Raw genomic sequence first — 25,847 nt, 5'->3', positions numbered from 1 at the left:
CAAACTTGTTGTAGTCCATACACTGAATTGAAACCATGGCTTCATGCTACGTGTACATTTGTGAAGTCCGACCAAAATGATTAGCTGCATGTGGGTCTATCAAGCAAAGCACCCACAGACCTAATTCCTTCCAGGTCATTCAATAAAGCTCAAAATCGGTAGTGCAACTCTGCACCCTGTTCAAGTTGGCTTGCTGATAGAGTAAGAATAAATGAACAAAATGATAGACATTTCATCAAAATCAGACAAGAAATACAATGTAATAAACTTACAGAATTTCAAAGTTTCACATGCTTTCACCAATGACTAGATGCAAATTAGCTGGAGTGACATCATCAACTCACAATCCCTACCATTCTGTCTGATTTTGCTGCAGCTGGTAAAGTTTATGACCAAATTAGTGTGGAATTGCATCTTTAACTGCACAGATGTCATAATGAATTGGCTCTTATCTACTTTTCTGCTGTCAGTATGACCATCATAGCTCTATGAAAAGGAAATATTTTCTACTCAGTGACATGTTTTTTGACCATTTTTTTTTGCAGTGTAGTCACAGAATCAATTTTACCATTTTTCATATCTACATACAAAACAATGTTCATGCATCTAGTTATTGCCAAAATCTTAACAGTCTACAGTCTCTACCTTTAAAAAGAAGAAGAAGAAGAAAAAAAAAAAGAATGACTTCATCTATTTTATCTTTATATGAATCATTCGGCTTAAGATTTTTGAAATTTAATGACTTTTATCATTAATTAACAGACAAACAGACAAACAATTGACAAAGTCATTCCCATACCTTTTCATTGTTGATTTCCCCAGATTCACTGAGGGCATTGCTTCTTCCCCTTGATGGTTTGCTCCATTCAACCAGGGGGTCATAGATGAACGTCTTCAGGACACTGTAGGCAAAATATCATTACATACAAAGACATATTCTTGTAATAGCCGTTCTTCAGACAGTGTAATGTTTCAGTTCTATGTTTGGTTTAAAGGACACCATGACATCTCATGACATTGTTTCAGAATTGTAGTAAGCCACAACCAATGTTTTACAGTCCCTTTAAAGGTCCAATAGTATCGACACACCAACAGTGTATGGAAAATAGAAATCCGCAAGGTAGACCATATTTTTTACTTGACATCACCAAAAATCATGCAACATCAAACATAATACTGTATTGCTAGACAGACTAATTTCAAGAACAGAATACAAGCCAGTGAAGATCTTTTAGGGCACTGAGCTTCCACTACGCTGGATTTCATGGCACTTTGCTGTAATATACCAGGATCATGACACAAATATCGCTATAGCTCTTTAAAGAAGAGGGGCAAGTGCCTACCTCATGAGTGGGTCCCGCTGGTCGCGCATGACCTTCATGGTGACCTCACAGGCCCGTCGGAAGACTCCCTCATATCCCATGGGGCCCATGGCAGACACCATGTTGTGGGTCAGTCGGAATGGCACCCTCTCTGGCCAATCAAATGTCTCTCCCTGGAACGAAATGAGTAATAATCAGATGTATGATGAGCATCGGCCTCCTCCTTCAGAACTGCACACCTCATGCTCAATATTGCCTGAAGTAAAGCCTTGGGGTGAAATCCCTCACTTGTAAAAGATAATGAGGGACTACCTTAGAAATGAGCACACAGCTAAAGAATAAAACATGTAAGGTGGTATATACATGCTACATACTAATGGAAATCTACAAAGTTACTTAAACTTGCACTTCCTAAATTCTTGGTATTTTCTCTGTATTTGTACTTCCATCTTTGTTTCTATCAAAAGCAGTTCCTACAGTGCTCAGATCACTGGAGTGGCTACGCTGTATAAATAAGACTAACTAATAGTTCTAATCATAAAAACAAAGTTGGTACAAAGGGGAATGGGTAGAGAAACCCGGCATCCATCTTTGAGTTGCAACCGATACAAATCTATACTGGGTTTGAAGACTGCTCTGTGATAGTTCAATGCCATGGGCAATCTGCCATATAGAAAATATGCCATAGAGAATATTGTGTTATGATTGCATGGTTATTCAGCAACAAATTTCATATTTGTTATCAATATGCTCTTTATGTTTTTGCGACAAGTAACATGAAACTTTTAAGTATATGAATTTTAAAATGTCAATAGCATTTTATCAAATCATAAAGCATCCTGAGCTAAGATTCGCGCAAATAAAATGTTGTAAAATAATTGGTGTATACAGTAACTTTCATACTTTATTAAAGAGACAGTTGAAGTCGACATGCACACAATCCCCATTGGTAGAGTCAAAGAGGATGTTCTCTCCATGGCGATCACCCAGTCCCAAGATGTAGCCAACCATGCACATGACAGCTGAAGTCCGGGCATATGCCAGGCGGCTCAAGTACCTGAAGAATTGGGGTATGACATCAGAACAGCCTCGTGTCAGGAGTGTGGAGCTTGTTGTTTGTCATAAAAACTTTTGAAAATTATTTTGACAGAAGTATTAACATGGAATAGGTGAACTGGTAGACGCTAATGGGCCACGTGAGGTTACGTATGGTACAATGGTATGATCTTTCCTCAGATGCTTGTAAACACTGACACAAAATGGGCCAGCATTATGCACTCTCTTCAAATATGTTGCTATTATAGACACAATCAAACTATAAAACATTAGTCATTAGTATATGCTATTCTCATAAGCACACTTGTATTACATCTTCATTTTTTATCTTTTATTTGATTGATTGATTGATTGATTAATTGATTGATTGATTGGTTGGTTGGTTGATTGATTCATTGATTCATTCATTCATTTATCAATTCATTTATTTCTTCATTTATTTATTCTCATACAAGTTAGTGCCATGAAACTGACTCTCGAAATGAATATCCATTTCTGGCAACAACAACATGAAAAAAATAAAGATCAGTTGGTTGTAGTCATAGTGACAAAGAGGAGACTCACCAGGATGTTGGGTCGGTGAACGTCTTCTGGAACCATTCTCCGAACACTGGAGGATATCGAGGAAGCAGCCTGTCCTCAAATATTTTCAGCTTTTGGCTGCATGAAACAAGGTTAGAAAACAGTTTGAGAATGAGTGTCACTCTGAAAATGTGTGCATACCTTGTAGGAGTCACAGATATTTTGAATTAATTTTTGTGCCACATTGTCATAGAGGAGACATAAAACAAAAGATACGTGAAAGCACCTTTCCGTGCCAAAATTTAGAGAACGAGCACACAGTCAAGTTTAATCATAATGAAAAACCACATACAGGAAAGATTAAAAGAATACAAGAAAAAATATCTGTAACAATGATGACTGCTGGAGAATGCTTAGTTCTACACGATTGCAGATTGAAAACAACATTAAACTAGAAATGTCGCTACAGCGACTGGTTATACCCCCGCCAAAAAACATTTCATAAGCTTTGGTCAAAAACTGAGGAAATAGTTAAATCCGCAAGATCTTTCCTTGATCTTCTGCCATCAATATGCCGTTACCATGGCAACTTACTTTCGGGTACTGTCAAAAAATGCGTCTTGCACATCTACAACCAAAGGCACACATCTGTACCAAGTTTCATGGAAATTGGGCAAAAACTGAGGAAGTAGTTTGCAACACAAAATTTTCCATCATTTTGGCTCATAATATGTGAGCTGTTACCATGGCAACATACTTTTTGTCACTGTCAAGAAATGTGTCATGCTGACCTATATCCTAAGACAAACATTCAATATGAATTCCATGAGAATTGGAAGAACACTGATGAAGCAGTTTTGCCATGAAGCATTTTGCCCTATATTTTACCAATAACATGCCGTTACCATGGCAACGCACTTTTTGCCACTGCGGAAATATGTGTCTTGCACATTAACATATTCAGATGAACATCTGTACCTAATTTCATAAAAATTGATCAAGAACTGTGGGAAGAGTTCGCGACGCAAGATTTGTACCCATTTTTGCCCATAATATGCCGTTACCATGGCAACGTACTTTTGGGTACTGTCAAAAAATACGTCTTGCACATCTACAACCCAAGGCACACATCTGTGCCAAGTTTTATGGGAATCGGTTGAAAACTGAGGAAGTAGTTCGCGACGCAAGATTTGCAACGGACCGACCGCCCGACCGACCGCCCGACCGACCACCCGACCGACCGCCCAACCGACCGCCCGACCGCCCGACCGACCGCCCGACCGACCGTCCGCTGATTCCTATATACCCCCTTCAAACTTCGTTTGGCGGGGGTATAAAAAGAAAAAAAGATTGTGAGCCAGTCTATCAATATTGGTTTCAACTCAGGCAGCATGTTGCTTGAAAGTTATTTACCACAAGGGAACACTCACTCCAGAGTTGCAGATAGACTTGGAATCATGGCTTTCAGCTCGACACCAGAAGTGTACAGGCCCTTCTCCCTGTAATCCAATATACAGTGAAGTCAACAACTGATGTGTGTTGGTCGTGTTTGACTGTGCCTTCACATGTGTCACATGGGTAAAATGCTTCAAATACACTCAAAATGTAAATAATGGTCTGATTCTCTAAAGATGTTTATTTATAGATCATCATCACTCATAACTGAACATGTCCTAATGAATTTAGTCACATACTTGAACAGTCTGAATTCACAACGGATATAGATAGGTTTCCTTTGTCTAACATCCTGCAATTACACTATGGTCACTGCTACAATTGTACCTAGGTTTATTGTGTACTGATCCTCGGCATCCGAACTTTAAGACTGCACACACAAAATTCAGTTTTACGTTTGACAGCTTTTGCTAGCATCATCTCTTACAAGGTGTACATGTAGCATTAAATTATGCATCTCAGACTCAAAGAATTTGTCAGAACATCAAATCTAATTGAATTCTGCAAATTCTGCATATTTTGCGACATCAAAGGACCACTTTAATGAGATATAAGTGCATGCAGAGTGAGATACTATTCCTAAATGACATTACCATAGCCTAAAACAACTGATAAATGAAAAATAATTCAATGACTTGCAGCTGTTGGAGCACGGCACATTGTAGCATCGACATCAAAGTTTAATTTGTGGACAAAAAAGAACAGAATATCACACATACTACTATATGAAGAACATTACAGTATTTGATAAATTACTGTCATCAAGAAATGATGTCCAAAGTGGTTTTTTGTTGTTGTGATTTCTACAGTGTGAAATACATACTTGTATATCTTGTGTAGGATTGGCCTCAGTCCTGATGTGTTGTTAACCCACTGGATCAGACCACACTCTTCGTTAAGTGGAATGACAGCCTGTCCCACACACAATGAATAAAAACACCATAAATCTTTATGGTAGCATGAACCACACATTATCTAAAAGACTGACACAGTCACTCATGTAAGTAACAAAGATTCTCTTATTCTTATAGCAGCAAGGCTGAACATCCCGATAGATTAGCATGAACATGAAAGCCACTGCTGTAAAAGTGGAAATTTTCGCAGTGTTGAAATTTTTGCGCATTTCGCGCAACCAGAAACTAGCGCGAAAATAAAAGCATGTGAATAATTTTGCTTGCCGTATGTTCCAGTACTCGATATCTTGATTCCGCGGAATCAAAAAAACATATAACTCTTCTTACCCGGCCTAGCATAAAAAAAAATTAGCCGCGCAAATATCTACTTTTACAGTAGTCCTTTACTGTAAAACTAATGATTGAAACATAGGCTTGGTTTAATATATCACTCACTTAACTACCAATAGCATGCACAAACACAGAAACACACACACACACACACACACACATTCAAGTGGAAATGGCAGAAGTGTCAGAGGCTTACGTATGTTCTGATGTGAAGCTCTCTCCTCCTGGACTCCACATCCTTCCTGAGACACTTGTTGATGATACCATTGAACTCCATCAAACGATTGTCCTTCCTCAGGTCATCCTAACCAAGGGAAACCAACGAGGTTGTGGTCATTTAAAGCTGACTGACATTCAACCATTTATGATGAATCACAATGCATCTAGAAGAGTGCACACAGCTGCCCAGGAAAATATGAAGGTGGAGAAGGGCTGTGAAAGCCAAGATGACACATTGACAAGTTCATTGGTGGCCAAACTATCACACACATACACAATGTTTGTACATAAAAAAGTGCACTTCAAAGCTCAATAACCTGCTCAGACTAATGTTACTGCAGCTCTGGTCAACTTTTTCTCATCCATTTTTTGTCTTCCATTTCTAGCTTGGGCACCTCTTATAGCTTAAATTCTCAAAACCAGTATTAAAATACCTGGTAAATGGCCATACCGCTAAGCAAAAAAGCTTTACTATGTGCTTTGCCGACATAAAATACCATGGTACTCTGTGTGTGGTGCATCTGCTACTGGATGAATAGCTGGCCTCTGTGGATTTTTTCCTTAAAAAAATAGCCTTGGCTGTCCCAAAGCCAGTCTTCAAGGGTGAATAAAATTGTTTCTAGCTCATCGCAGCTTATCACTTTTCTCTTGAAGGTGCAGACTAACCCAACATCATTATGTACAAAAGTCACAATATAAAACACAAATTATACAGCAAATACAGTTTGATATTTCATATAGATTGCAAAATGTGTGTTGCACTGAAAGACTATTTTGTGATGTTAATCTTTGAATTCTCAATGTAACCAGATGTGCATAAGCCATGGAAATGAAGCTGTACCTACCTTGGGTTTGCACATCATGACATACAGCCTGCCATCACTGCCCTGTATTCCTATCTTCTTTGGTCTTTGGAGGGACGGTAGAACCTCCACCTGAGCGCACAGTGAGAAAATTAGACTTATTTGTTCATTGCTTGAAACCTCTTATGCCCGCCCACACTGACGTTCTCATACTACGGAGGGATGAGTACACTTCAGCTTCGTAGCACAAGGATAGGATCAGATTCTTCAGAGCACCTCTCAAAAAACTCTTGCATCCCATAATATTCTAGCACCATGGAGGGAATATGGCACACTTCAACTTTATTGCACAATGATAGGATCAGTCTTCATGGCACCACTTGAAAGAGTCTCATACCCCCATCATAATCCAGCACCACGAAGGGAAAGGAGCACTTGAACTCTATGACTAAATCAGAGTCATAAGGGCACCACTTGTGAAACTCTCACATCTTGGCATTGCTTGGAACCATCAACTCTGGGTTGTTGATGTCAGCTTTGTTTTTGTTTTGCTTTTTTGGTGGGGGGGGGGGGGGGTGGAACATGTAGAATTTTGGGGGTCACAAGGGAATAACTTCTCTCACCATGTCGTCAAAGCCCTCGATGTAGACCTCAGTGAGAGGGAATGGGTTGTGGTCCCTGTGGGCACCCTGAGTGCTGGGAAGGGTCACCGTCATGGCCGACTGGAGGGGGACGATGATGCGGTGGAAGTTGCTGCAATAAGAAAAATGAGACAACAAAACACAATGGCACAAATCAATACTTGTTGAGAGACTGCAGACAAAACAGGCTGTATTGAAAAAATGGACAATAAGTGCATTCCATTGTTCACTTTCATACACACGTATGTCTTCATTATCTTTCCTAGTCTGCCTCATGTCAGGGCAATTACCGCCCCCCCCCCCCCCCCCCCCCCCCCACTAAATACTGGATAGTGATACGGATAGAGTATTAATGTTTGGGTTGGGGTTAGGATTAGATTCAGGATTAGGATTAGGGTTAGCGTCAGGGGAAGGGTCCGGGTAATTGTCCAGGGGGTATTAAATTGCCCTAGACCAGTCTGCCTATAATGTATGTGCCACAGGCATGAGGTCAAACATAGTCTGCTGATATATTGTGATGTACGCACTTGCTCAGGAATGAGCCTGTGCTCCACAAATAAGGGATAAAAACATGGGCCATTCAGGGGAGTAAGAAGCCAAATTGAAATGGCAGCACCAGGGCTGTCAACATTAGCACATCACAGTCGCCCCCTTGCATACTGTATGAGCTGAAATTTTCGCGGTGGTTTTATTTTCGCAAATTTCGCGAATCGCCTTTGAATCGCAAAAATAACAACGCACGAATAACTAAGTTCAGTTAGACCCTCGCAACCGCGAAATTAACAACACGCGAAAATATCCTCCAAGTAGCAATTCGCGAAAATTTCAGCTCGTACAGTATGTATACTCAGCCTGCACAGTAACATCCACTTGGTAACATCATCCCAATCTACTGTATGTGAGAGAGGTATGGGCATCATCACACAAATAGCCTTTAAACGTGTCTGTCACAGAATGTTAGCTCCAACCATCATACAATGATTCCCGAATGAGAGAGAAGGCTTGAGCCAAGTAGAGGAGAACTTTGAGTGAGGACAGGGGAATGTCTAGACCCACCTGTCTGAGACAAGCCTCTTGAGTGACCTGAAGTCATTGTTGATGCTCAACCTCTGACAGTTGCTCTCCACCTGTCTGTTGCACAGGTCAAGGAGTCTGTCTGTCAGCTTGGTCGCATTCTGGAAAAAAAAATCAAAAACAAACAAACACACAACATGAATGTGAATGAAACAATACAACCTCATGCAAAGGCTATCTCGGACATCTTGCGTTGTGTGAAGGAACATTCAACTACTTGACCTACACAGTAGTGTAAGTAGAAATGACATGGGGGAAGGTTCTCAATGAGGGTCTCTCAACTGCACCTTCTGGCACTGTGTATCATGTTCTATCAACAGTACTTCCATTACAGACAGACAGACTTTTATTTCTTCATTCTTCATGCCCTAGATACTTTGACTAGAACTTTGTAGAAGGTTATAATAAAAAATAAATTAAAAAACTCATGCAAATTTTGCAGTAATTGTGGAGATTTAACAATACATCTAAACATCACAACTGGCTTGCAGGTTACAACCTGCAAGGCAGTCAAATTTTAACAGATTAAGATTACTGTGTCTTTTTACCTGTGTGAACATTTAGTTGGAATAATGGGTAGACTAATCTAATACAAAACATGACAACATTCATGACACAGTCATGAATACAATGGCATTCATGTTGCAATGCTTACATTGATGAACTTTGCTAGACTCTTATCCAACTGTTTGGCACGGCTGAAGATCTCCAGGCACCGCCGCTGCCTCATCTGGTACGTGGACTGCATGCAATATTAAACAATGCAAAAGAAGAGATCATTAGTGAGTCTAATTTTTCGTGAATCAGGACTTCCCGACAATTTCATGAGTGTTTAAATTCGCAACCATGGAGTACAGTGATTAACAGAGAAATGTAAGCATGACGATTGGGATTCTCAGTTATGGACCAAAATATGTCATTTGGGTTGACAGGTTCAGCATTTCTCAGTTTCCTTACTTGGGAGAGTGATCTTTTCTCTTCCTACTATCAAACTATGGCAGCTTAAAACAAAACTGAAATCAAGATATGAGCAGTTTTTCTGAATTGCACTTTATTTTTTTTAACAGGTGTTGCTTCACTGGAAAATTGTGCTCGAGTGACCCTAACCTTTAAACCACCTATTCTCCCTTTTCCATAAAACTACAGCTCCTACCTCTCACATTTTAATCACTTTGTGAACAGGTTACAATCGTTCAATCTGAACAGGTTATTCATTATTTTAAAGCTCAGAGTTTAAAACTCTTTTAATCTGTGTAGAAAATGGGAAATTGAGCTGGGCAGTCACATATGCACTTACCTTTGATACCGCCATAGACATCCAGACTGCTTGCTGAGGAAAGGCAACGACCACCTTTGCTATGATCTCCTGCAATGAGGAATGAGGAGAAAGAAATGTTGCAAAGTTTGCAGGTTAATCTTTTCCTTGCCGATGAAAATGGAAAAAAAAAAAGTTATGCTATAAATCATGTCCTTTCTCTCCTCTGATAAACAGTTTAGCATGGAGTAAGTTAGAATTTCAAAACCTCCCTCACCTCCATGACTATTTGCTGTACATAAGATTGCATCAGCATGCAAGTAAATGAAGAAATTTGTACAGCTATGAATGAAAAAAACCCTTTGGAGAAAGTTCCAAGAGATGGACAACATTTGAGCAGCAAACTTGCATTATCTAAGCTGCACTCCTGCAGAAGCTTCTTGGAGACAACATATTTTTACTTATAAACAAAAGAATATCAAAGAACTTAATTTCTTCATTCACCAAATAAAGACACCATACCTAAGTAAAAAGTACAGATTAGTGAATGTCTCTCATTTAGTTTATTATTCTATTTTTATTTTTATTTTTCGTGTGGGACACTCTACGACCATGCGTTACCAAAGCACCTCTGCTTCACTGCTCAAAACAATACCCAAGACTGCTGGCTCTTTTTAAGCAACAAGAGAAAAACACCATGGCATACCAAGCAATCAAATGAATTAATAAATGCACAGGTTTGTAAATGAAAAAATAACAACTACTCAGGAGAATAATGCCATACATAATGACGGATTGAACAATGGGATATCAAAAAATAAAATGATATTGACAGGTATAACAAATCTCAATGTAGAAATTATCTTGGTAGTGTTTTGAACACTTAATCACTGCTTCGTTGGTTAATTCACTGAAGAAGAACATTATAATGTATACTGCAGTAATGAAGTGCAATTCAAGTTTCAAAAGACTGAGGGAACACTATGCATTCGAATGGTGATCCTCAACCTCGAGGGTAAGTTCTATAGGGCGCCAAGTGTTGCACGGTCAATTTCATTCCGAAATCAGTCTTTTGTTTATAATAACAAAATAGCCATTTCGTCCTAAAATCAGTCATTCGTAGACAAAGTGACTGATTTCATAACAAAAACTGACCATGCAATACTTGGCGCCCTGTAGAAATTATCCTTAAGGTTAGCAATCCTCGAGATCAAGAATCATCATCTGAGAGTAACTATTGTAATACCTGTAGCTGTAGGAACACCTCCTTGTGTGAGTGACAGATCCTGGAGATGAGCTGGGAGAAAGCTGTCAGGAACTGGTAAGGTGCTAGCTTCTCTGTGAACTCTGCTATAATCTGAAAAGATAAAGCAATTTTGCCAGGAGGTATACACATTTTACAGTCATTGTCATTAAACATGTGCAGCTCAATAACTGTCATGACATTGTAAGATTGTAAATGTCAAAGCTCTTTGTTTTTTGTCAATTTCAATGCAACATAATACTACTACTGCAGTAGATGTCTACCATACAGGGTAGTTTTATCAATATATTTAAAGTCCATCAGAATTTGATATGACTTTTGTTTACTTTTTTTTTTACAAGCAATATTTAGGGTACTTAGCCGAAAGGCAAACAGACAGCACAGTTCAAGTTTCAGATCAAGCACAGTTTTGCTTTGACAAAATCAAATCCTCTGCTCATATCTCTTTTTTTATTCTTTCTTTTTACTATTTCATGTATATGCCTTTTTCTGGTTATCCTGGTATTTATCCCTCTGAAACACATTGTGCTTTAATGGCACAGTGTAATGCATTCCTAAGCAAGCCACCATTTAGGCTCTCATGAAGTCGTATATGTTACAGACACATGGCCAGGAGTAAAAGTATTTCTCATCTCACGGTTTTGTTACTGTACTTTAAATAACTCTGGATTACAAAAATAATTCAATGATGAGCAGAGTTTTGGTTTCACTTTGAAGTTAATAATTCAAAAGATGATTCTGAAAAGAAAACATCTCTGATGACGGTTTCCAAACCTAAAATTCTCCATGCAAATAAACAGTCGAAAACGACACTGACCTTGTGCAGCATGCTCATGACGTTGGCCGCCTTCCCAACCTTATTATTCTTCTCCAGGTCAGAGACATGGGCACCATAGTCCAGCCAGAGGGAGAGGAGGCGTGGCATGGACTGGTAGATGTACTGGTTGCCGTACAGCAGCGACTGACCAAAGTTCTTGACCACATGGACAACAAACTCTCTGCAAAAGAGCAAATGAATCATTATTAGCTTTTCATTCAAAATTCAAATAACAATATCTGTAGTCTCACATTATGTGGAAAAGGGTAAAAATTCCTTTAGTACGGACTCGCTATTCCATACCATATCCTAAATGTGCACAATGATGATATTGTGTACACATAATTTGCTGCAATGGTGATCATTCTCAGTTTATGCTAGGAAGCCCCACTGGTTTGACAGTGTGTTGGATGACTGTGAAGTTTATGCCTAGTTTCTTGGGTCAGCTTCTGAATTTGAACGAGGGTCTCACCTGGATCCCATTTCATAAAACTTGTTAACAATAACAAGTTACGATAGTTGCTATGAGCTACTGAAATCATTGGATCTGATTGGCTGATAGCAAATTTGTCACAGAAATGTGGCATTCGTTATTGATAACGAGTTTTATGAAATGGGACCCTGGTGAACCACGAGGACGCCCACTGCTCCATACAATGCCTAATACATCATCTACTATTGTATCATACCATGCAATAAGAATGTCAAGTCCTGCCAACAGCAGCAACATAATTATAAAGCACATGTTGGAAGTTGCTCTTTCACGGCACGATGACCTACCCTGCCTTCTCGGGCCTGTCTGTGAAGTTGAGCATGAGTCTGTCATAGTACTTGGCCATGTAGAAGTGTCCGTCCTCCCACTCCGGGTTGACCTCCGTCACTGCCTTGTACTGCCTCATCACCGAGTTGCTCTCAAACTTTGCTGTATCCTCCATGAATCTACCCACCAGCAATAAGGCCTGTGGGAAAAGTAGGGAGGAGGGGGGGGGGGGAATAATTTCAACAATCAAAGTGATCACAAAGATAAGGGGATAAAAGGATGGAATGATCTTCCACAACTCTTGGTGAATGCATCAAGGGGAAAGAATCTACTCCATAATCTTCATCAAGAAGAAACAATTTAGGGCAAAGCATCGTTGGGGTTTACTATTGCTTTAATTCAAGACATAAACTCCTCGTTCAAAAGATATTCATATTTATATTCAAGGCCATTCTACTAGCAGCTTACATTATCTTTCTTACATTAATCATGACTCTTCATGGGCCAACTATCAAAAACATCTATTTGCCTTCCTCCATATATCCTATCATGTGCTTGCCTTCTTTGAGCTCTATCAAAAAGGTTTGGGGTTTTGATATTAAGGATGAATTTTACGTACCTTCTTGCTATCCACATTAAGAAAATAATTCTTGGGAAGGTTACTTTTGTGCATTTCTATTACAGACAGGAATGTCACAGTGTATCAAATACCAGACCTCTCTAAATAAGCAACTAGTAGAAAAAGTGCTTGATTATGAAAGCTTTGGATAAAACTGGTTTGAAGTGGAACCTTAGCATGGGCCAATCTCTCAGCTCTAGCTTCAGTTGAGTTGTCACACTGGAGACGGTTGCCATGGGAAAAGTGTTTGGCCACGCCCTTCTGCAGATCAATCAGTGCTTGATGGCAATCACCCTGAAAACCAAAACACACAAACAATCAAAAGTGCATCATGACAGTACATGCACATTACTTCACGCTACACTGTTCTAAAGCTAGACTCCTCCCCAAACATGAACCAGTAATGCATTGAGAAATACAGAAGTGAGGTTGATATTACAGTGAGATATAAAAATTGTATGGTGATACAGTAGTAAGTACATCAAGGTATATTCTATTCAATGAAGTGTTTAACAACTATCAAACATGTTTCATATATTTGTACAAATGCATGTAATTTGCTTTATACACCAGGTAAATGTGCTAATGAAGCATCCTCGTACAGAACCTATTCAAAGCAATCTCTAAATTATATATTACAGCCATGCAATATTTTTTTTTTTCCACAATTGAATTGTATATATGATTTATGTCACATGTTAAACACTATAAGGTTGAGAGAATTGTCAGGGATGTAGCATTACCAACATATAACGTGCTTCCCTCAGAAACTCACGAGCATTCAAGTCACACTGGCAATGCGAAAAAACAAAGTAATCAAGAGCCTTGCTCAAAGACTAGCACTGATAAAACCTTCCTCACCTTGCCCCAGAGCCACTTAGCCTTCTCTATACAGAGGTCTGGTAGGGAGTAGAGACTAGCATTCAGCAGGGAGCTGTACGCTGCCTGGAGATGACCTGCCCTGCAGGCACAGAGAGAATCGTTAAACAGACTGGTGTCAGACACAAGCACACAGGGTTAAGGACACCGCTTTTCATACATGACAATTTCCAGCTGAAATCAGACTTCTGTGGATTTGTCAGTAATCTTTTGAAAACGCAGTGTAGAGATTATGTAACATATCAAAGAACATGCCTTATGAAAAACACTTGTTGATATGAACTAATTTCTCCACTTCACTTTTCATTCATTCATTTATTTTTTCCATTTCCAACAGATACATATAAATATTTTACAGAAATAACTTAAAACTTACAATTGTACATATGTGTTGATTTTTTTTCTTTGACAACCATCTGTATACATCCATGATACATCACTGCCATAGTACAGTAACCTTTAATTGTATATGGGCTCACTCAAGTTAGATATTTACACACACAGAGACACACACACACACATGGATTTGGTTTTTCATGGATTATTGACATTCAGACATCTGATACACACACAGAATGAACATGCATAGGAATATCACAACTACATGGCTAAATCAAATAAAACAAAACACATGTCCACACTCTTGACACATTTGGACAAAAGCAAAACATACTCTGGGAGAGCTGTATGGAACACTGGTTGTCAAACAAAAACTAGAATGTAGGACTTACTTTCTTGCAACCTTTGCACTCTTCAGCCAGCAGTGGCCTATGTCCTTGTTGAGACTGGCATTTTCAGAGCTAGGAAGAACAGCGTTGAGACAGGGAAAGAAGATGTAAGAAAATATAGAGAGAATTCAACAAATTTCCACTTTTTCTAGCATACTGACCACTATAAGAAGGTAGGAAAAAACTATTATCATCAACATATGTTAGTAACAAGTTCAAGGCAGTGTATCATTTATTTGTAAACAATGAAATCTTATGGAATTTGTTGTAGATTCCCCTTTAACTAACAAGACTTTCTGTCAACACAAGTGTAGAGCATTGATGTTCTTACCTTTAAAGAGAAGCATCAAATATTGAACAGCAACATTACAGTAAATGCTGTGGATAATGAAAATCTAGTTTGCTCCTATGGAAATTTTAGTTGGTATCATATTCTTAAGTTGCACTAAAAATCATAGAATTGTCAAATTTTCCAATGTAATGACATGCTCTTCAGAAGATCATTATGAGCAAAATTCTTCTAGAACTAACAACTCATTTAAAGGTGCTGCCATGTTATAACATAATGATAATGTTGTATTTCACCAGCACAAATTTTGAGGAACTGCAAAACTTTGCAAGTAAATACAAAGCTAAAGTTACCACAGAAATTACTGGTATTAAGCAAGTGTTCATTTTGATGCTTTATTATGTGCCAAATTGTTCACAGGCTTAGTCTGTGTTTGTCTTGATTCTAATGTGAGTTTTTTTCCCCTCTTTTTTTTTTTCATCCACTGCAGTTATGCAAAACTTTATGTTGTAAACATCTTGCTTTTTAATAGTCCAATGTACCTTACATGGAACTTTCATTGTTGTTTCTGCTTCTTGCCTTCTGATGATACCTACCTTTGGTTAAAGCCCAGCATGACCCTACGCAGACACAGCATGGGTTCCTGAGTCCTGAAGGAGGACTGGGCCATGGCTTGCCTGGCATCCCAGCTGCCCATCAACTGGGCCTGGGACTGGCTCCCCCTGCCACCGGCCGAGATGCCCAGAAGACCACTAACCCCTTGCTCCAGGTCACACAGCATGTGGAGTCTACAGACATCGCAGTGAATACAATGTTTGGAATCAAAAATTGAAAGCCAACTACAAGAACTTGAATATAAATGTACAAGTCCTTCAAGGGAATGTATTCTGCAAATAGTGAGTACAAACACTACTTCTAATGTCAATAGCTTGTAATGAGGGTAATCATATCCAAGATTACAGGCATAACTTACTAAAAATACATGTTTTAAAAAAGCAAGGGAATTGTAATGCAGCATTACCCATACAAGCCAGGAAAATGAAACGATCGCCTTCTTTCTGGAAGTCACCCTTGTACACAAAACAGCGCACTCCTGTCACAACAAGCAGGCGTATAACTACTAAATTTTGCTACACAAGATAAAATTCAGGTCTTAAACATATTATTGCGAAAGTCCATAGGGCTATTCATTTCAGTTTTAACAAATTTCAATATAACGAAAGAAAACGTCCTGTCTCCAGAACTTTGGTATAACTGGAGTTGCCTGCAATAACTGATTAGTGAAAGAATAGTCCAATGGTGATAGTTGTGGGGGTCAATTTCTTATGCATACCCACTTTTCACACACACACACACACGCAAAAGAAGAAACAAAACACTGACGGTACTGTGCAATTCTGATATGAATCCTGACTGGGTATTTGAGCATGAGAGTCTTGCATATTACCTGGCAATATAGTCATAGGCCCTTTGATAGGAGCCTTTCTCCATACTAGCAGCAGACAGAGGGCCCATCTGGGCACTTTGGGCTAGTCGCAGGTGGGACAGAAAATCCTCTTGGTTCTGTTGTGAAGATGGGGGGGGGGGGGGGGAGAAAAAAAATCAAACATTCCTGTATTTACCCAATTTGACCCCACAATAGAGAGCTTCATCACATTCAACTCCTCCAAAACTTTCCACACTCTTAAACTCTCCAATCATGGAACAACTCCAGCACAACAAGGCTGGCAGGCCTAGTTTCTTATGTAATGGAGTGCTGAAACCATGTGATAAAGATACACAATCACAAAGATACACGAACACAAAGACAAACATACAATTGTACATGCACATACAAACAAACATGAATCTGTCCATGTCATTTTTTGGCAGAGCTACAATGCAACATACATACAACTAAGGCTAATGTAAAAGATGTCATTTTCATGAGGGTTGATTTTTTCGCAAATTACTGTTGGACCACAATATTGAACAACACGTAAAAATATAGCCATGTATAGTAAAGAGGCAGAGTGAACGAAAGCATCAGTATCAAATCGCAAAAAAAAAAAAAAAAAACATCTGGCGAAAAATGTGTATGACTTCATCATTTGTGAGAACATCTACATGTGAAAATAACTGCTTTTACAGTATTTGAGAATGGTCACATAATAATCTATCATGAGCGCCATCATGATTGCAGACCTCTTCCAGAAATTGATCATTTGGTCCATGGACCGGTTCTTACCCCATCTCTAGCAGCAAGCAGAGTCTTCCCAAGCAGGACATTCCAGTCGTTGGTGTTGGACCCCTCTGGCTTCAGGTTGGCCTCCAGGTCGTCCCACTTGGCGAGCTTCCAGCTGGCCTCAACTCTGTAGGAGTTCAGCTGACTCGTCCAGTCTGGTCTGGAATAGGGGAGCATACACCGCAATGAACAGATAATCAGGCAGGGACCATCACTTGCTGGTTTGCACACACAATGCTTGGCAACACAACGACATGCTAATCAATATTGCTAATATAACATATTTTATGTTTTCATATTATGCTTATGACCGCAAATTCACCTCCATAAATAGCAATAGAGAAAAAGATTTGTAGTCGGAATTTTCCTTGAAATGGTGCATGAACAATCAAAGAACTTGCAAATGCCTAAGAATTCAATCTTCAGAAATGTCTGAATCATGACTACTAATCATATGCTCTCATATGTTCACTTCACAAGTCTTTTCATGTTTGAGTTTACTTTTGAATGATGTCTCGTACCTATTAGTCTACAAAAGAAAGTATCAACAAAGAGTAGGTTGGGAATGTAGTTCAAGTTCATCATTTTGATGTCACATGCTCCAATATTCAAAACTTTGAGCAAATTGAAAAAGGCTTTAAACAAGGGGGAGGGGAAGGAGTGGGGCTCTGACTAAACAGAGTGGAGATAGGATATATCTACCTTTGAGATAGCACCCCATTGACATGGACAGAGGCCGTGTTGAGCTGGCCCAAGTCCAGCAAGCAGCGGACCAGTCCCTTGTGATGCCCCAGCTCTCCCGTTTCCAGCTGGGTTGCTCGTTCGTAGCAGGCAACCGCATCTTGGAGGTTTCCTGCAGGGCCAGGCATACCCCATGCATGTATTTCACAACAGTAATACCGTACAACTATCTTGTTAGTATGAAACATTTGTACAAACTATCTTGTACAAATGTTTCATACTAACAAGAGCTGTTTTAATATCTGTCCCTCCCTCCATCCATCTATGTTAATTATAAATGCATGTGTGAATACATAATTTTTATGTTATATACCATAATACAATGTATATATCCATCCATCATTCTATTTCATATACATTATATCTATGTATCCCTCTTTGTATCTACTATCTATCTATCTATCTATCTATCTATCTATCTATCTATCTATCTATCTATCTATCTATCTACATATCGATCTATCTATCTATATCTATCTATCTATCTATCTATCTATCTATCTATCGATCTATCTTATCTATCTATCAATCTATCTATATGTCTATCTATCCACTTACAAATTGTATCTACCTTTGTATATAAACCACAAAAATATGTTTGTATATCTGCTTTATTGTATCTTACCAGTGCTCTCATGGTCATGAATCTGTTCCCGTAGGCTTGGCTCCTGGAGGCGGATGGCAGAGACTCCCGAAGACTCCATCAGGTTCATCCATGGCAATGTACAGCTTCTGCAGGATGTCAAATCATGATTGGAAGCAGATATTTGTTTAATTACTATAGTTGAGTGGTATCAAACTGATTTGCAGATGTTGTGCTGTCTTATGGAATATTTAAGGGTTTTGCAACTGACTAAAAAGCATGTTCTCGCGCACCAAAATAAACTAAACTTTGGTAACGACAAGTCTTCACAGATTACAAATGTATGAGAACCAAGGGTAAAGCATGATAGTCCCCGCAAAGAAAGAAGAATTACTTCATATAGTTGGATATCTCAACCCAGTGACGGATGGGACTGATTTTGCTACAACACGCATTTCCCAGTAGACACCTGCCTGAGTATACTCTGGACTTGTCTTCAACGGGTTAAAGAGAGCCAAAGTGTGTCCACATTTCATCATTGATACTGCCCGCCCCCCCCCCAAAAAGAAAAAAAAAAAAAAAAATGTTCTCTAAACAGCTTCCATCAAAGAAATACTTGGGTGGCTAATGGTTAAGAGTAAGAGGTTTTTCTACTAATATTGTGTTAAATTGACTGTCACATGAAATTAATATAAAAGAATATTATTTAAGACACAGTATCCATGACATCAATGTCGCTAACTTTTTCTCTGCCACCATTCGATCTCCTCTATCTTTGATGGGGCTGTGATCTCTGGACCAAAAAACGAACAAACAGTAAACAAGACAACTGACCTGCAGGAAGCCCAAATGCTGCTGAACATCTTGCCTGTTGGCTGAGATGTACGACTCGAAGTGCATGAGTGCCCGGGCATGGGCCCGGCAGTTGAAGGGACGCCCTCGCTAGGATGTCCTGTGGGATCTCCTGCAGAAACTCCTTCACGCACTTCAGGTGGCTCTCAACAGCTGCAATCTCAGCTGGAGAAAATATGGTTGAGGGCAAAACAATGGACATGGCTTAGGGGGAGCATGTACACTTTACTGACTCCTGAAGCTGTGAATACTTTGCTTTGTGACCGAAAGGGTTATGTACAGCAAAATAAATTTCAAAAGTGAAATGTATGCATTGTAGATATTCAACTAATACACAGTATTACAGAAACAATACAAAGGAAGTTTGATATGTATTCTGTGCCTGGAAAAGCCCCCCCCCCCCCCCCCAAAAAAAAAAAAAGAAAGAAGAGATTATATATATATATATATATATATACATATATATATATTTTTTTTTTTTATATATATGCAAATGAAACTCCACAATTTACTGTACAAGTGTGAAGAAAGTAATAAGATCTACTATTCTATCTCTTCACAAGAGCCTGTACCTTTGATCTACAGTACGAGTAACAACTTTTTACTACAGACTGAATCTCTAGTCAGAAGGTATGATTAGCAATGCTTCACTTTCTGACAAAACTCATCTTGTAGTACCATGTATGTGTATAGTCATCAAATTTGCAGTTCTGCTGGTTTTATTCAACCCATTTAGCACTAATTTCAGACACATTCCAGCCAATGGTCTGACAATGAGCTTTTGCTGTTTAACAAATCATTATTTTATGTGTCCATACTTTGCTATAAGAGGAAGGGCACATGACTCCCATTCAATACACATATTTGCTACATTTACAACATTTGTTATATGTACCACTAGTCAATATGAATGAAGAAATCAACGAAATTAATAAAAAACATAGGCCTGCTGTTCTGAAACTTCAGGGTTCCTAGCATTTCAAGAAAACAAAATTCCCTGATTTTTCTCTGATTTTTCCCTGATGAAGTTTCAAAATTCCATGATGATTCTTTCAACTCATTTTCATGCAGTTTCACGTTTTCTATGTTGCTGCAGTATAAATCACTTTTGATTTTTGAGACAATCAAAATTCCCTGACTTTTCCCTGATTTTAGGCATTTTTATAAACGCCCTGACTTTTCCCTCATTTTAAGCATTTTTATCAATTCTCTGACTTTTCCATGACTGGAAAAAAAGGTAAAATAATTTCCCCTGATTTCCCTGATGGGCTGGGAAGCCTGAAGTCAGAGGATGTCACTATTCACCTGAATTGCCGGCACCCCGCCTACTCTTGGAGGCCTGTAGAATCTGTGCACGTTGTCTCTTCCAGTTGGTCATGTGATCAAGGACCGAGAACACCGTCTGGGCGCTCATGTGTCTCTCCTGACTAGACCTCTGATCTTCAACCTTCTCCGCATGCGTCAGCACAGCCAAAATCTCGTTCTGAATCTGCATGATGTCACCGGGTCATATGACAGAGGCAGGAATTTACTAGCAGTGTGACTTCAGCTGGTATGTAACTAACAATGATTTACTACAGATGGTGAGCTACTGCAATCACCATACAGGGCCTGGCTTTGATACCAAGAAGACTACTCACAAGACCACATAGAATAATTTTTCAGCTGTTTTAGATGCATATCAAGGATAATTGAAATACTGATACTTTCATAATGCTACAATTTCCAAGAACAAGTGATTACTATATACCCCCATACACACTATGAGTGGGTGGGGGTATAAAAAAATATATATAGTTCCTACACAAAAGAAGTACTACCAAAAAGACAGATATTTTTGATGCTATGAAATCATGAATGCCTGGTTACAATTGCTCCTCTTCTAGTGCCAAGAGAATCTGTGCAAAAGGAGTGAAGATTAAGCTGTAATTATTTCCTGCAATACCAGAAGGCAATAATGACTGAGACACTCTTATGAGTAATATTTCAAAAGTTAGCTGGTGATGAGGTGACCAGTAACAAAAAGAATCAAAACTTCATAGAAAATTAATTCATCTAGGTTTTACATATCGTCGCTGGGGTGACAAGACCTCGTATCTCAAAAATGACAAATGTTCAGGAGAGCAAAAAAACATGGCGGCCAAAGCACTGTAGTGAATGGGAAAGCCTTTCCTTTGACATGTCATGGTGGCTTCATTTTTGGAGTAAGACAGTTGGGATTTGGCCAAGACATCACTTGGCCCATTATTTGACCATTAAGCCAAAAAATTTTTTTTGACATTTTTGAGATACGAGGTCTTGTCACCCCATCGACGATATGCTTTGGTTATTAACTGCTAGGAAGAAAAGGGAAAAATGAAGCAGGCTAAAGTGATGACATGCTTCATAATACAGAGTGCTCCTCTTGTTACAAACACAAGTACAATGGAAGTTATACAGCAAAATGAAAATTTAGGTCCTCAAATTATCATCTATGCATCTCTATATACTTTACTGTTTGGCTACAACAAATTTCAATATAACAAAAGAAAACTGCTGATCCTGAAAATTTTGTTATTACAGGAGTTGCCTGTACAATGAGATATTATGGCACACAAACACCAACACCAGCGTTGGATAATCCCTACCTCCTGTTTGTCATCTTCATTAGCATCCAGGAGAGCATAGAGAAGAGTGTAGGGGAGGAGAAGCATGGCTGTGTGGATATCATGCTTGATGATCATGCTGCAGGCACGGAAGATCTTACCAGGTTTGTCTGCTTTCACCTGTGAGGCACAAAATTAGGGGTGTTTCTAACACAAAGCAGTACTGTATGTAGCCTACATCATGTGTGATCCTCTCACCTCAAGTATTTATCAAAAAGTTGCCACTAGGAAGACTGCATGCTTTTTCTCTTGCCAGGATAACTGCAATTGTTGCAGCACTTTACCACAAGACAGACATACATATGACTTCATATTCCTCACTTTCATGAATCCTGAATTCTGATCCGTTAAATTCAGAGGACGTAATTTCAACGATTTCCTTCAGCCCCGTAATGCTCAACCGCCCTCTTTTGGTATGTACATGTTACATATGCGGTACTTTTGTACATGTACTGTAGACGCTTGGCTTCCATAGCTAGAGAGGTTACCCCTGTCCAATGCAATTGCAAGGCAAATGTCTATGGCAGTGCCTGATGTGTAAAGTGGCTAGTGCAACTGCGATCGAACATGCGTAATCTTTTTAAAAATTCACTTGCTTGATATTATTGTCCTTTAGGATTTCAACACTGCGTTACGACCCACCAAGCAAGCTCCTTGGGTCACATCCAATTGAGATTCTTCGAGGCTATAATATCAACAATGCACCAAAAAAGCAACCTACGTCTGTATGATATAGCCTTGCATGTCATAGAGATCTTATATATATTTCCTGCAGCTTCCGGTTTCTTGTCTTTCCGTGTGAGGCATTACATAATCACAAATAACAAACCACAAACTCTCATCACATCTCCCTTTCAGAAACTACCAGAACAAGACCAAATAAAAAAAAGAAGAGAGAAAATGTCCAAGAAACAAACAGGGTTCAAGCTCAGCTCAATTCAAGAAAACCAAATAGCCATAATCTTGCCTTAGTCACTAGATAGCTGGTCCAGGTGCAGACCCATTCTTTGTAGGTCTTGGCCTTCTTGCTGCGGTAGATGGGATGAGTGGTCACCTTGACGATGGATGATGCTGTGGAAGGGATGTATTTGGTGTGTTGGTGGGGGAGGAGAATCTCTTGGATGTGCTCTGGGAAGCGCTGCCACAGCTGTTGACCAGGTCTGTGACCAAGATGACAGACCAAATGGTGTTAGGCATCATCACTTTCTTTAAATATTTTTAGTGTTTAAAAAGCTGGGAATTCAGTAATTACATCAATATTTTCTTGGGAATATGCAAACATACAGTTCAGAGACGTTCACATTAATTTTGAACGCTGTCAATTCTGTATTTCTTGAGAATTGCACTTTAACACCTAGCTGCTTGGAGTACTTTAATCAATTTGACTTCCCCTGTGTCTGAAAAGCATAGTTTACCAATGTTTGTTTTTAAGTTTTGGAATCATTAATCCCTTTGTTTTAGCAGCCCTATTTCAAAAATTATTTTTACCTAGTTCAATTCATAAACACTAAGAATCTCAAAATACTGACTAAAGTGACTAGCATTTATTAGGGGACTGGTAGGTAACATCATCGGTGACACGACATTTGCTGCTGCAACCAATTGCTCCAGTACTATTTGCTCCAAGGACTTAGGGTTAGGGTAAGAATTGTGATAGGGTTGTTAGGGTTATGTTTGTGGGTATAATTTATGTTTGGCTTAGCATGCAGATATTTCATGGAAGCAATTGTCACAAGAACAAATTTTGTGGAACCTACATCATCAGTTGAGAATCAGAAAGGCTTGTCAGAGGACTTGTAACCTTCCCAGATGTAGAGAAGCATTCCAAACCATGAGTTTCCAGCATTCTGCAAATAGTTTTTAAAGGTGCCGTGATGTACACCTTGACTGCCCTTTTGGTTCTATTGGATCATAACACATTTGCCTAACTTTTGTATCTCTTGGTGAGAGTACTTTAGTGTAGCAGCCAAGGTTTTAAGACTTTTCATCTGGTAATTCTGAGCTTGACTCCTCCAAGGTGCTTCAGTACATCCTTGGGACAAAATGTTTCATCAACAGTGTTCCCTCTTCTAGCAATGCTGGGGTATCAATAATGGCTTGGCCCTTTGAAGCAGCAGTGCTAACACTGGAGAGGCTACCATGGGTAAATATGGCCAAGTCAAACAGAACATGAGATAAAAGATGTTGAGGACTGCAAGATTTTTTCCTCAACCACTTTGATTCCTTGATGGTGTGCCAGATTAAAAGTGTATGCCAACATGATTGAGACAACCCGGAAAGCGTAGTTTTCCCACCTGAAGAACACTTGAAGGTGTGTTCACAGCGCCAATCTTTACTACTGACAAGTAAATCCTCATTGCAAGCATCCCAAACATAATTCTGCTTTTTACATTCAAGAAAAAGATTGGCCAGAACTCCGAGACCAAGCTTCACACCCCTGCATCCACAAAAACCTTTCTTACCTGTGTGTGTCACTATAATTATTACAGTAAACCTCGGATAAGTCGACGTCGAGTGAGTCGAAAATCACTTAACTCGACGCAAAATAAAAAGTCCCGATTTTTCCCTATGTATTTTTTAAAGAAATATTTGGATAAGCTGAAGTACGAGAGTCGAATTTCGGCTGTGTCGAAGTAAAACATTCAGTCCCTTTTGTACAAAATACACGTAGTTTACATCACTTGAGCCGAAGACTTGTCTGGCATTCTCATTACATTTAGAGGAGAACAAAAAAATCGGCATGTCGCAGAACCCCGTCCCTGGCCTGCTGCAGGTAAGCATGCACACTCACCGTACCGCTCTGCACGCATGTCGAATACATACACATGTATACATGTATACACACAGAACATCGATCCATACTTTATCCATACACACAGCACATCCATACTTTATCCATGTCAAGCCAGAACTCTTTGGTCAACCAATCGCTGCTTTAATATTTTAGTGACAGGCCAAGTGGGCGGAGCTTGTTTGTGCGTGCCCGGCTGGCTGTATAGTTTTGTTCAATGGAGGTGGGATGGGCCTGGGAGAGTGTTTGTCTCAGGGTAGGTTGACAGTGATGGCTACCTATGTTGCACCACAGACATAGCACATGCACATTGCCAGGCGCAGACATTCTCAGAACTACGTTTAACTACTAGTATTGATACAAATTCCATGTTCAATTTTGAACGAAATAAGAACATTATCTTCAAGAACAGACAAATTTGAATGCAAACACACACACGCACACACACACACACACATGCATGCAAATGTACTATAATACATGTACATAACTGTCTGTGAGTCGAAAAAAAATCGACTCTCGCGAGAGTCGAATTTCACTTAAGTCGACGCATTTTTGTCAGTCCCGAGAGCTTCGACTCATGCGAGGTTTACTGTACTATCAGTCTAACTCACCCTACTTTGCTGACATCACGACACTGGAAAATTTGCAGCATCTCCTGGATGGCATAAGCTGAGCAGTCTTGAGACCTGGGGTCGGCTGCTGCCAGAAATGCCCTCACCAAGTCGTTGATCAGGTCAAATGCAAAGTTAGAGTCCTCTACACTAGCCTGTACAGAGAGAACCCATTTACACACACACACACACAAATTGCTTCATAAATCTGGTCGTAGATCAGTAAAGCGTTATTTCCACAAATATTCATCCCAAATGGATATTTAATTGAGGCATCAAAGTGACGCCACCTTTCAAAACCTCACAAATTTCTCAATGATTTAGTGGATCGTAGCACGATACACGAAGCTTACTGGTCAACACTGGGCATATCATAACCATGTAGATTTACATGTATATGCATCAGGTTTGATTATGTAAGATGATGGAAATTTAGAACTGACACAGACA

The 25,847-nt window shown here is 39.3% G+C and overlaps 1 protein-coding gene across 1 annotated transcript in view; it reads right to left on the bottom strand.

Annotated features, from left to right (window-relative positions):
- The window catches only part of LOC139722290 (serine/threonine-protein kinase ATR-like), a 57,251-nt gene that overhangs the window by 696 nt on the left and 30,708 nt on the right, over positions 1-25,847 (bottom strand). Inside the window, 30 exon segments of the mRNA XM_071633599.1 lie at positions 800-902; positions 1,344-1,495; positions 2,226-2,379; positions 2,943-3,038; positions 4,331-4,399; positions 5,179-5,267; positions 5,796-5,903; positions 6,664-6,753; positions 7,245-7,374; positions 8,319-8,437; positions 8,992-9,078; positions 9,634-9,702; positions 10,838-10,948; positions 11,673-11,853; positions 12,453-12,631; positions 13,223-13,345; positions 13,913-14,012; positions 14,662-14,715; positions 15,520-15,735; positions 16,395-16,510; positions 17,175-17,331; positions 17,874-18,024; positions 18,538-18,604; positions 18,606-18,644; positions 19,330-19,425; positions 19,427-19,512; positions 20,653-20,836; positions 21,975-22,112; positions 22,960-23,152; positions 25,398-25,552. Coding sequence (XP_071489700.1) covers positions 800-902; positions 1,344-1,495; positions 2,226-2,379; positions 2,943-3,038; positions 4,331-4,399; positions 5,179-5,267; positions 5,796-5,903; positions 6,664-6,753; positions 7,245-7,374; positions 8,319-8,437; positions 8,992-9,078; positions 9,634-9,702; positions 10,838-10,948; positions 11,673-11,853; positions 12,453-12,631; positions 13,223-13,345; positions 13,913-14,012; positions 14,662-14,715; positions 15,520-15,735; positions 16,395-16,510; positions 17,175-17,331; positions 17,874-18,024; positions 18,538-18,604; positions 18,606-18,644; positions 19,330-19,425; positions 19,427-19,512; positions 20,653-20,836; positions 21,975-22,112; positions 22,960-23,152; positions 25,398-25,552 — 3,612 coding nt within the window.

The sequence above is a fragment of the Diadema antillarum genome, unplaced genomic scaffold, assembly GCF_040938485.1.
Source record: "Diadema antillarum isolate AM-2024a unplaced genomic scaffold, OU_Dant_1.0 scf00000163, whole genome shotgun sequence".
Taxonomy (NCBI): domain Eukaryota; kingdom Metazoa; phylum Echinodermata; class Echinoidea; order Diadematoida; family Diadematidae; genus Diadema; species Diadema antillarum.
Note: the sequence above shows the minus strand (reverse complement) of the source record. Positions and strands in the feature narration are given on the sequence as shown.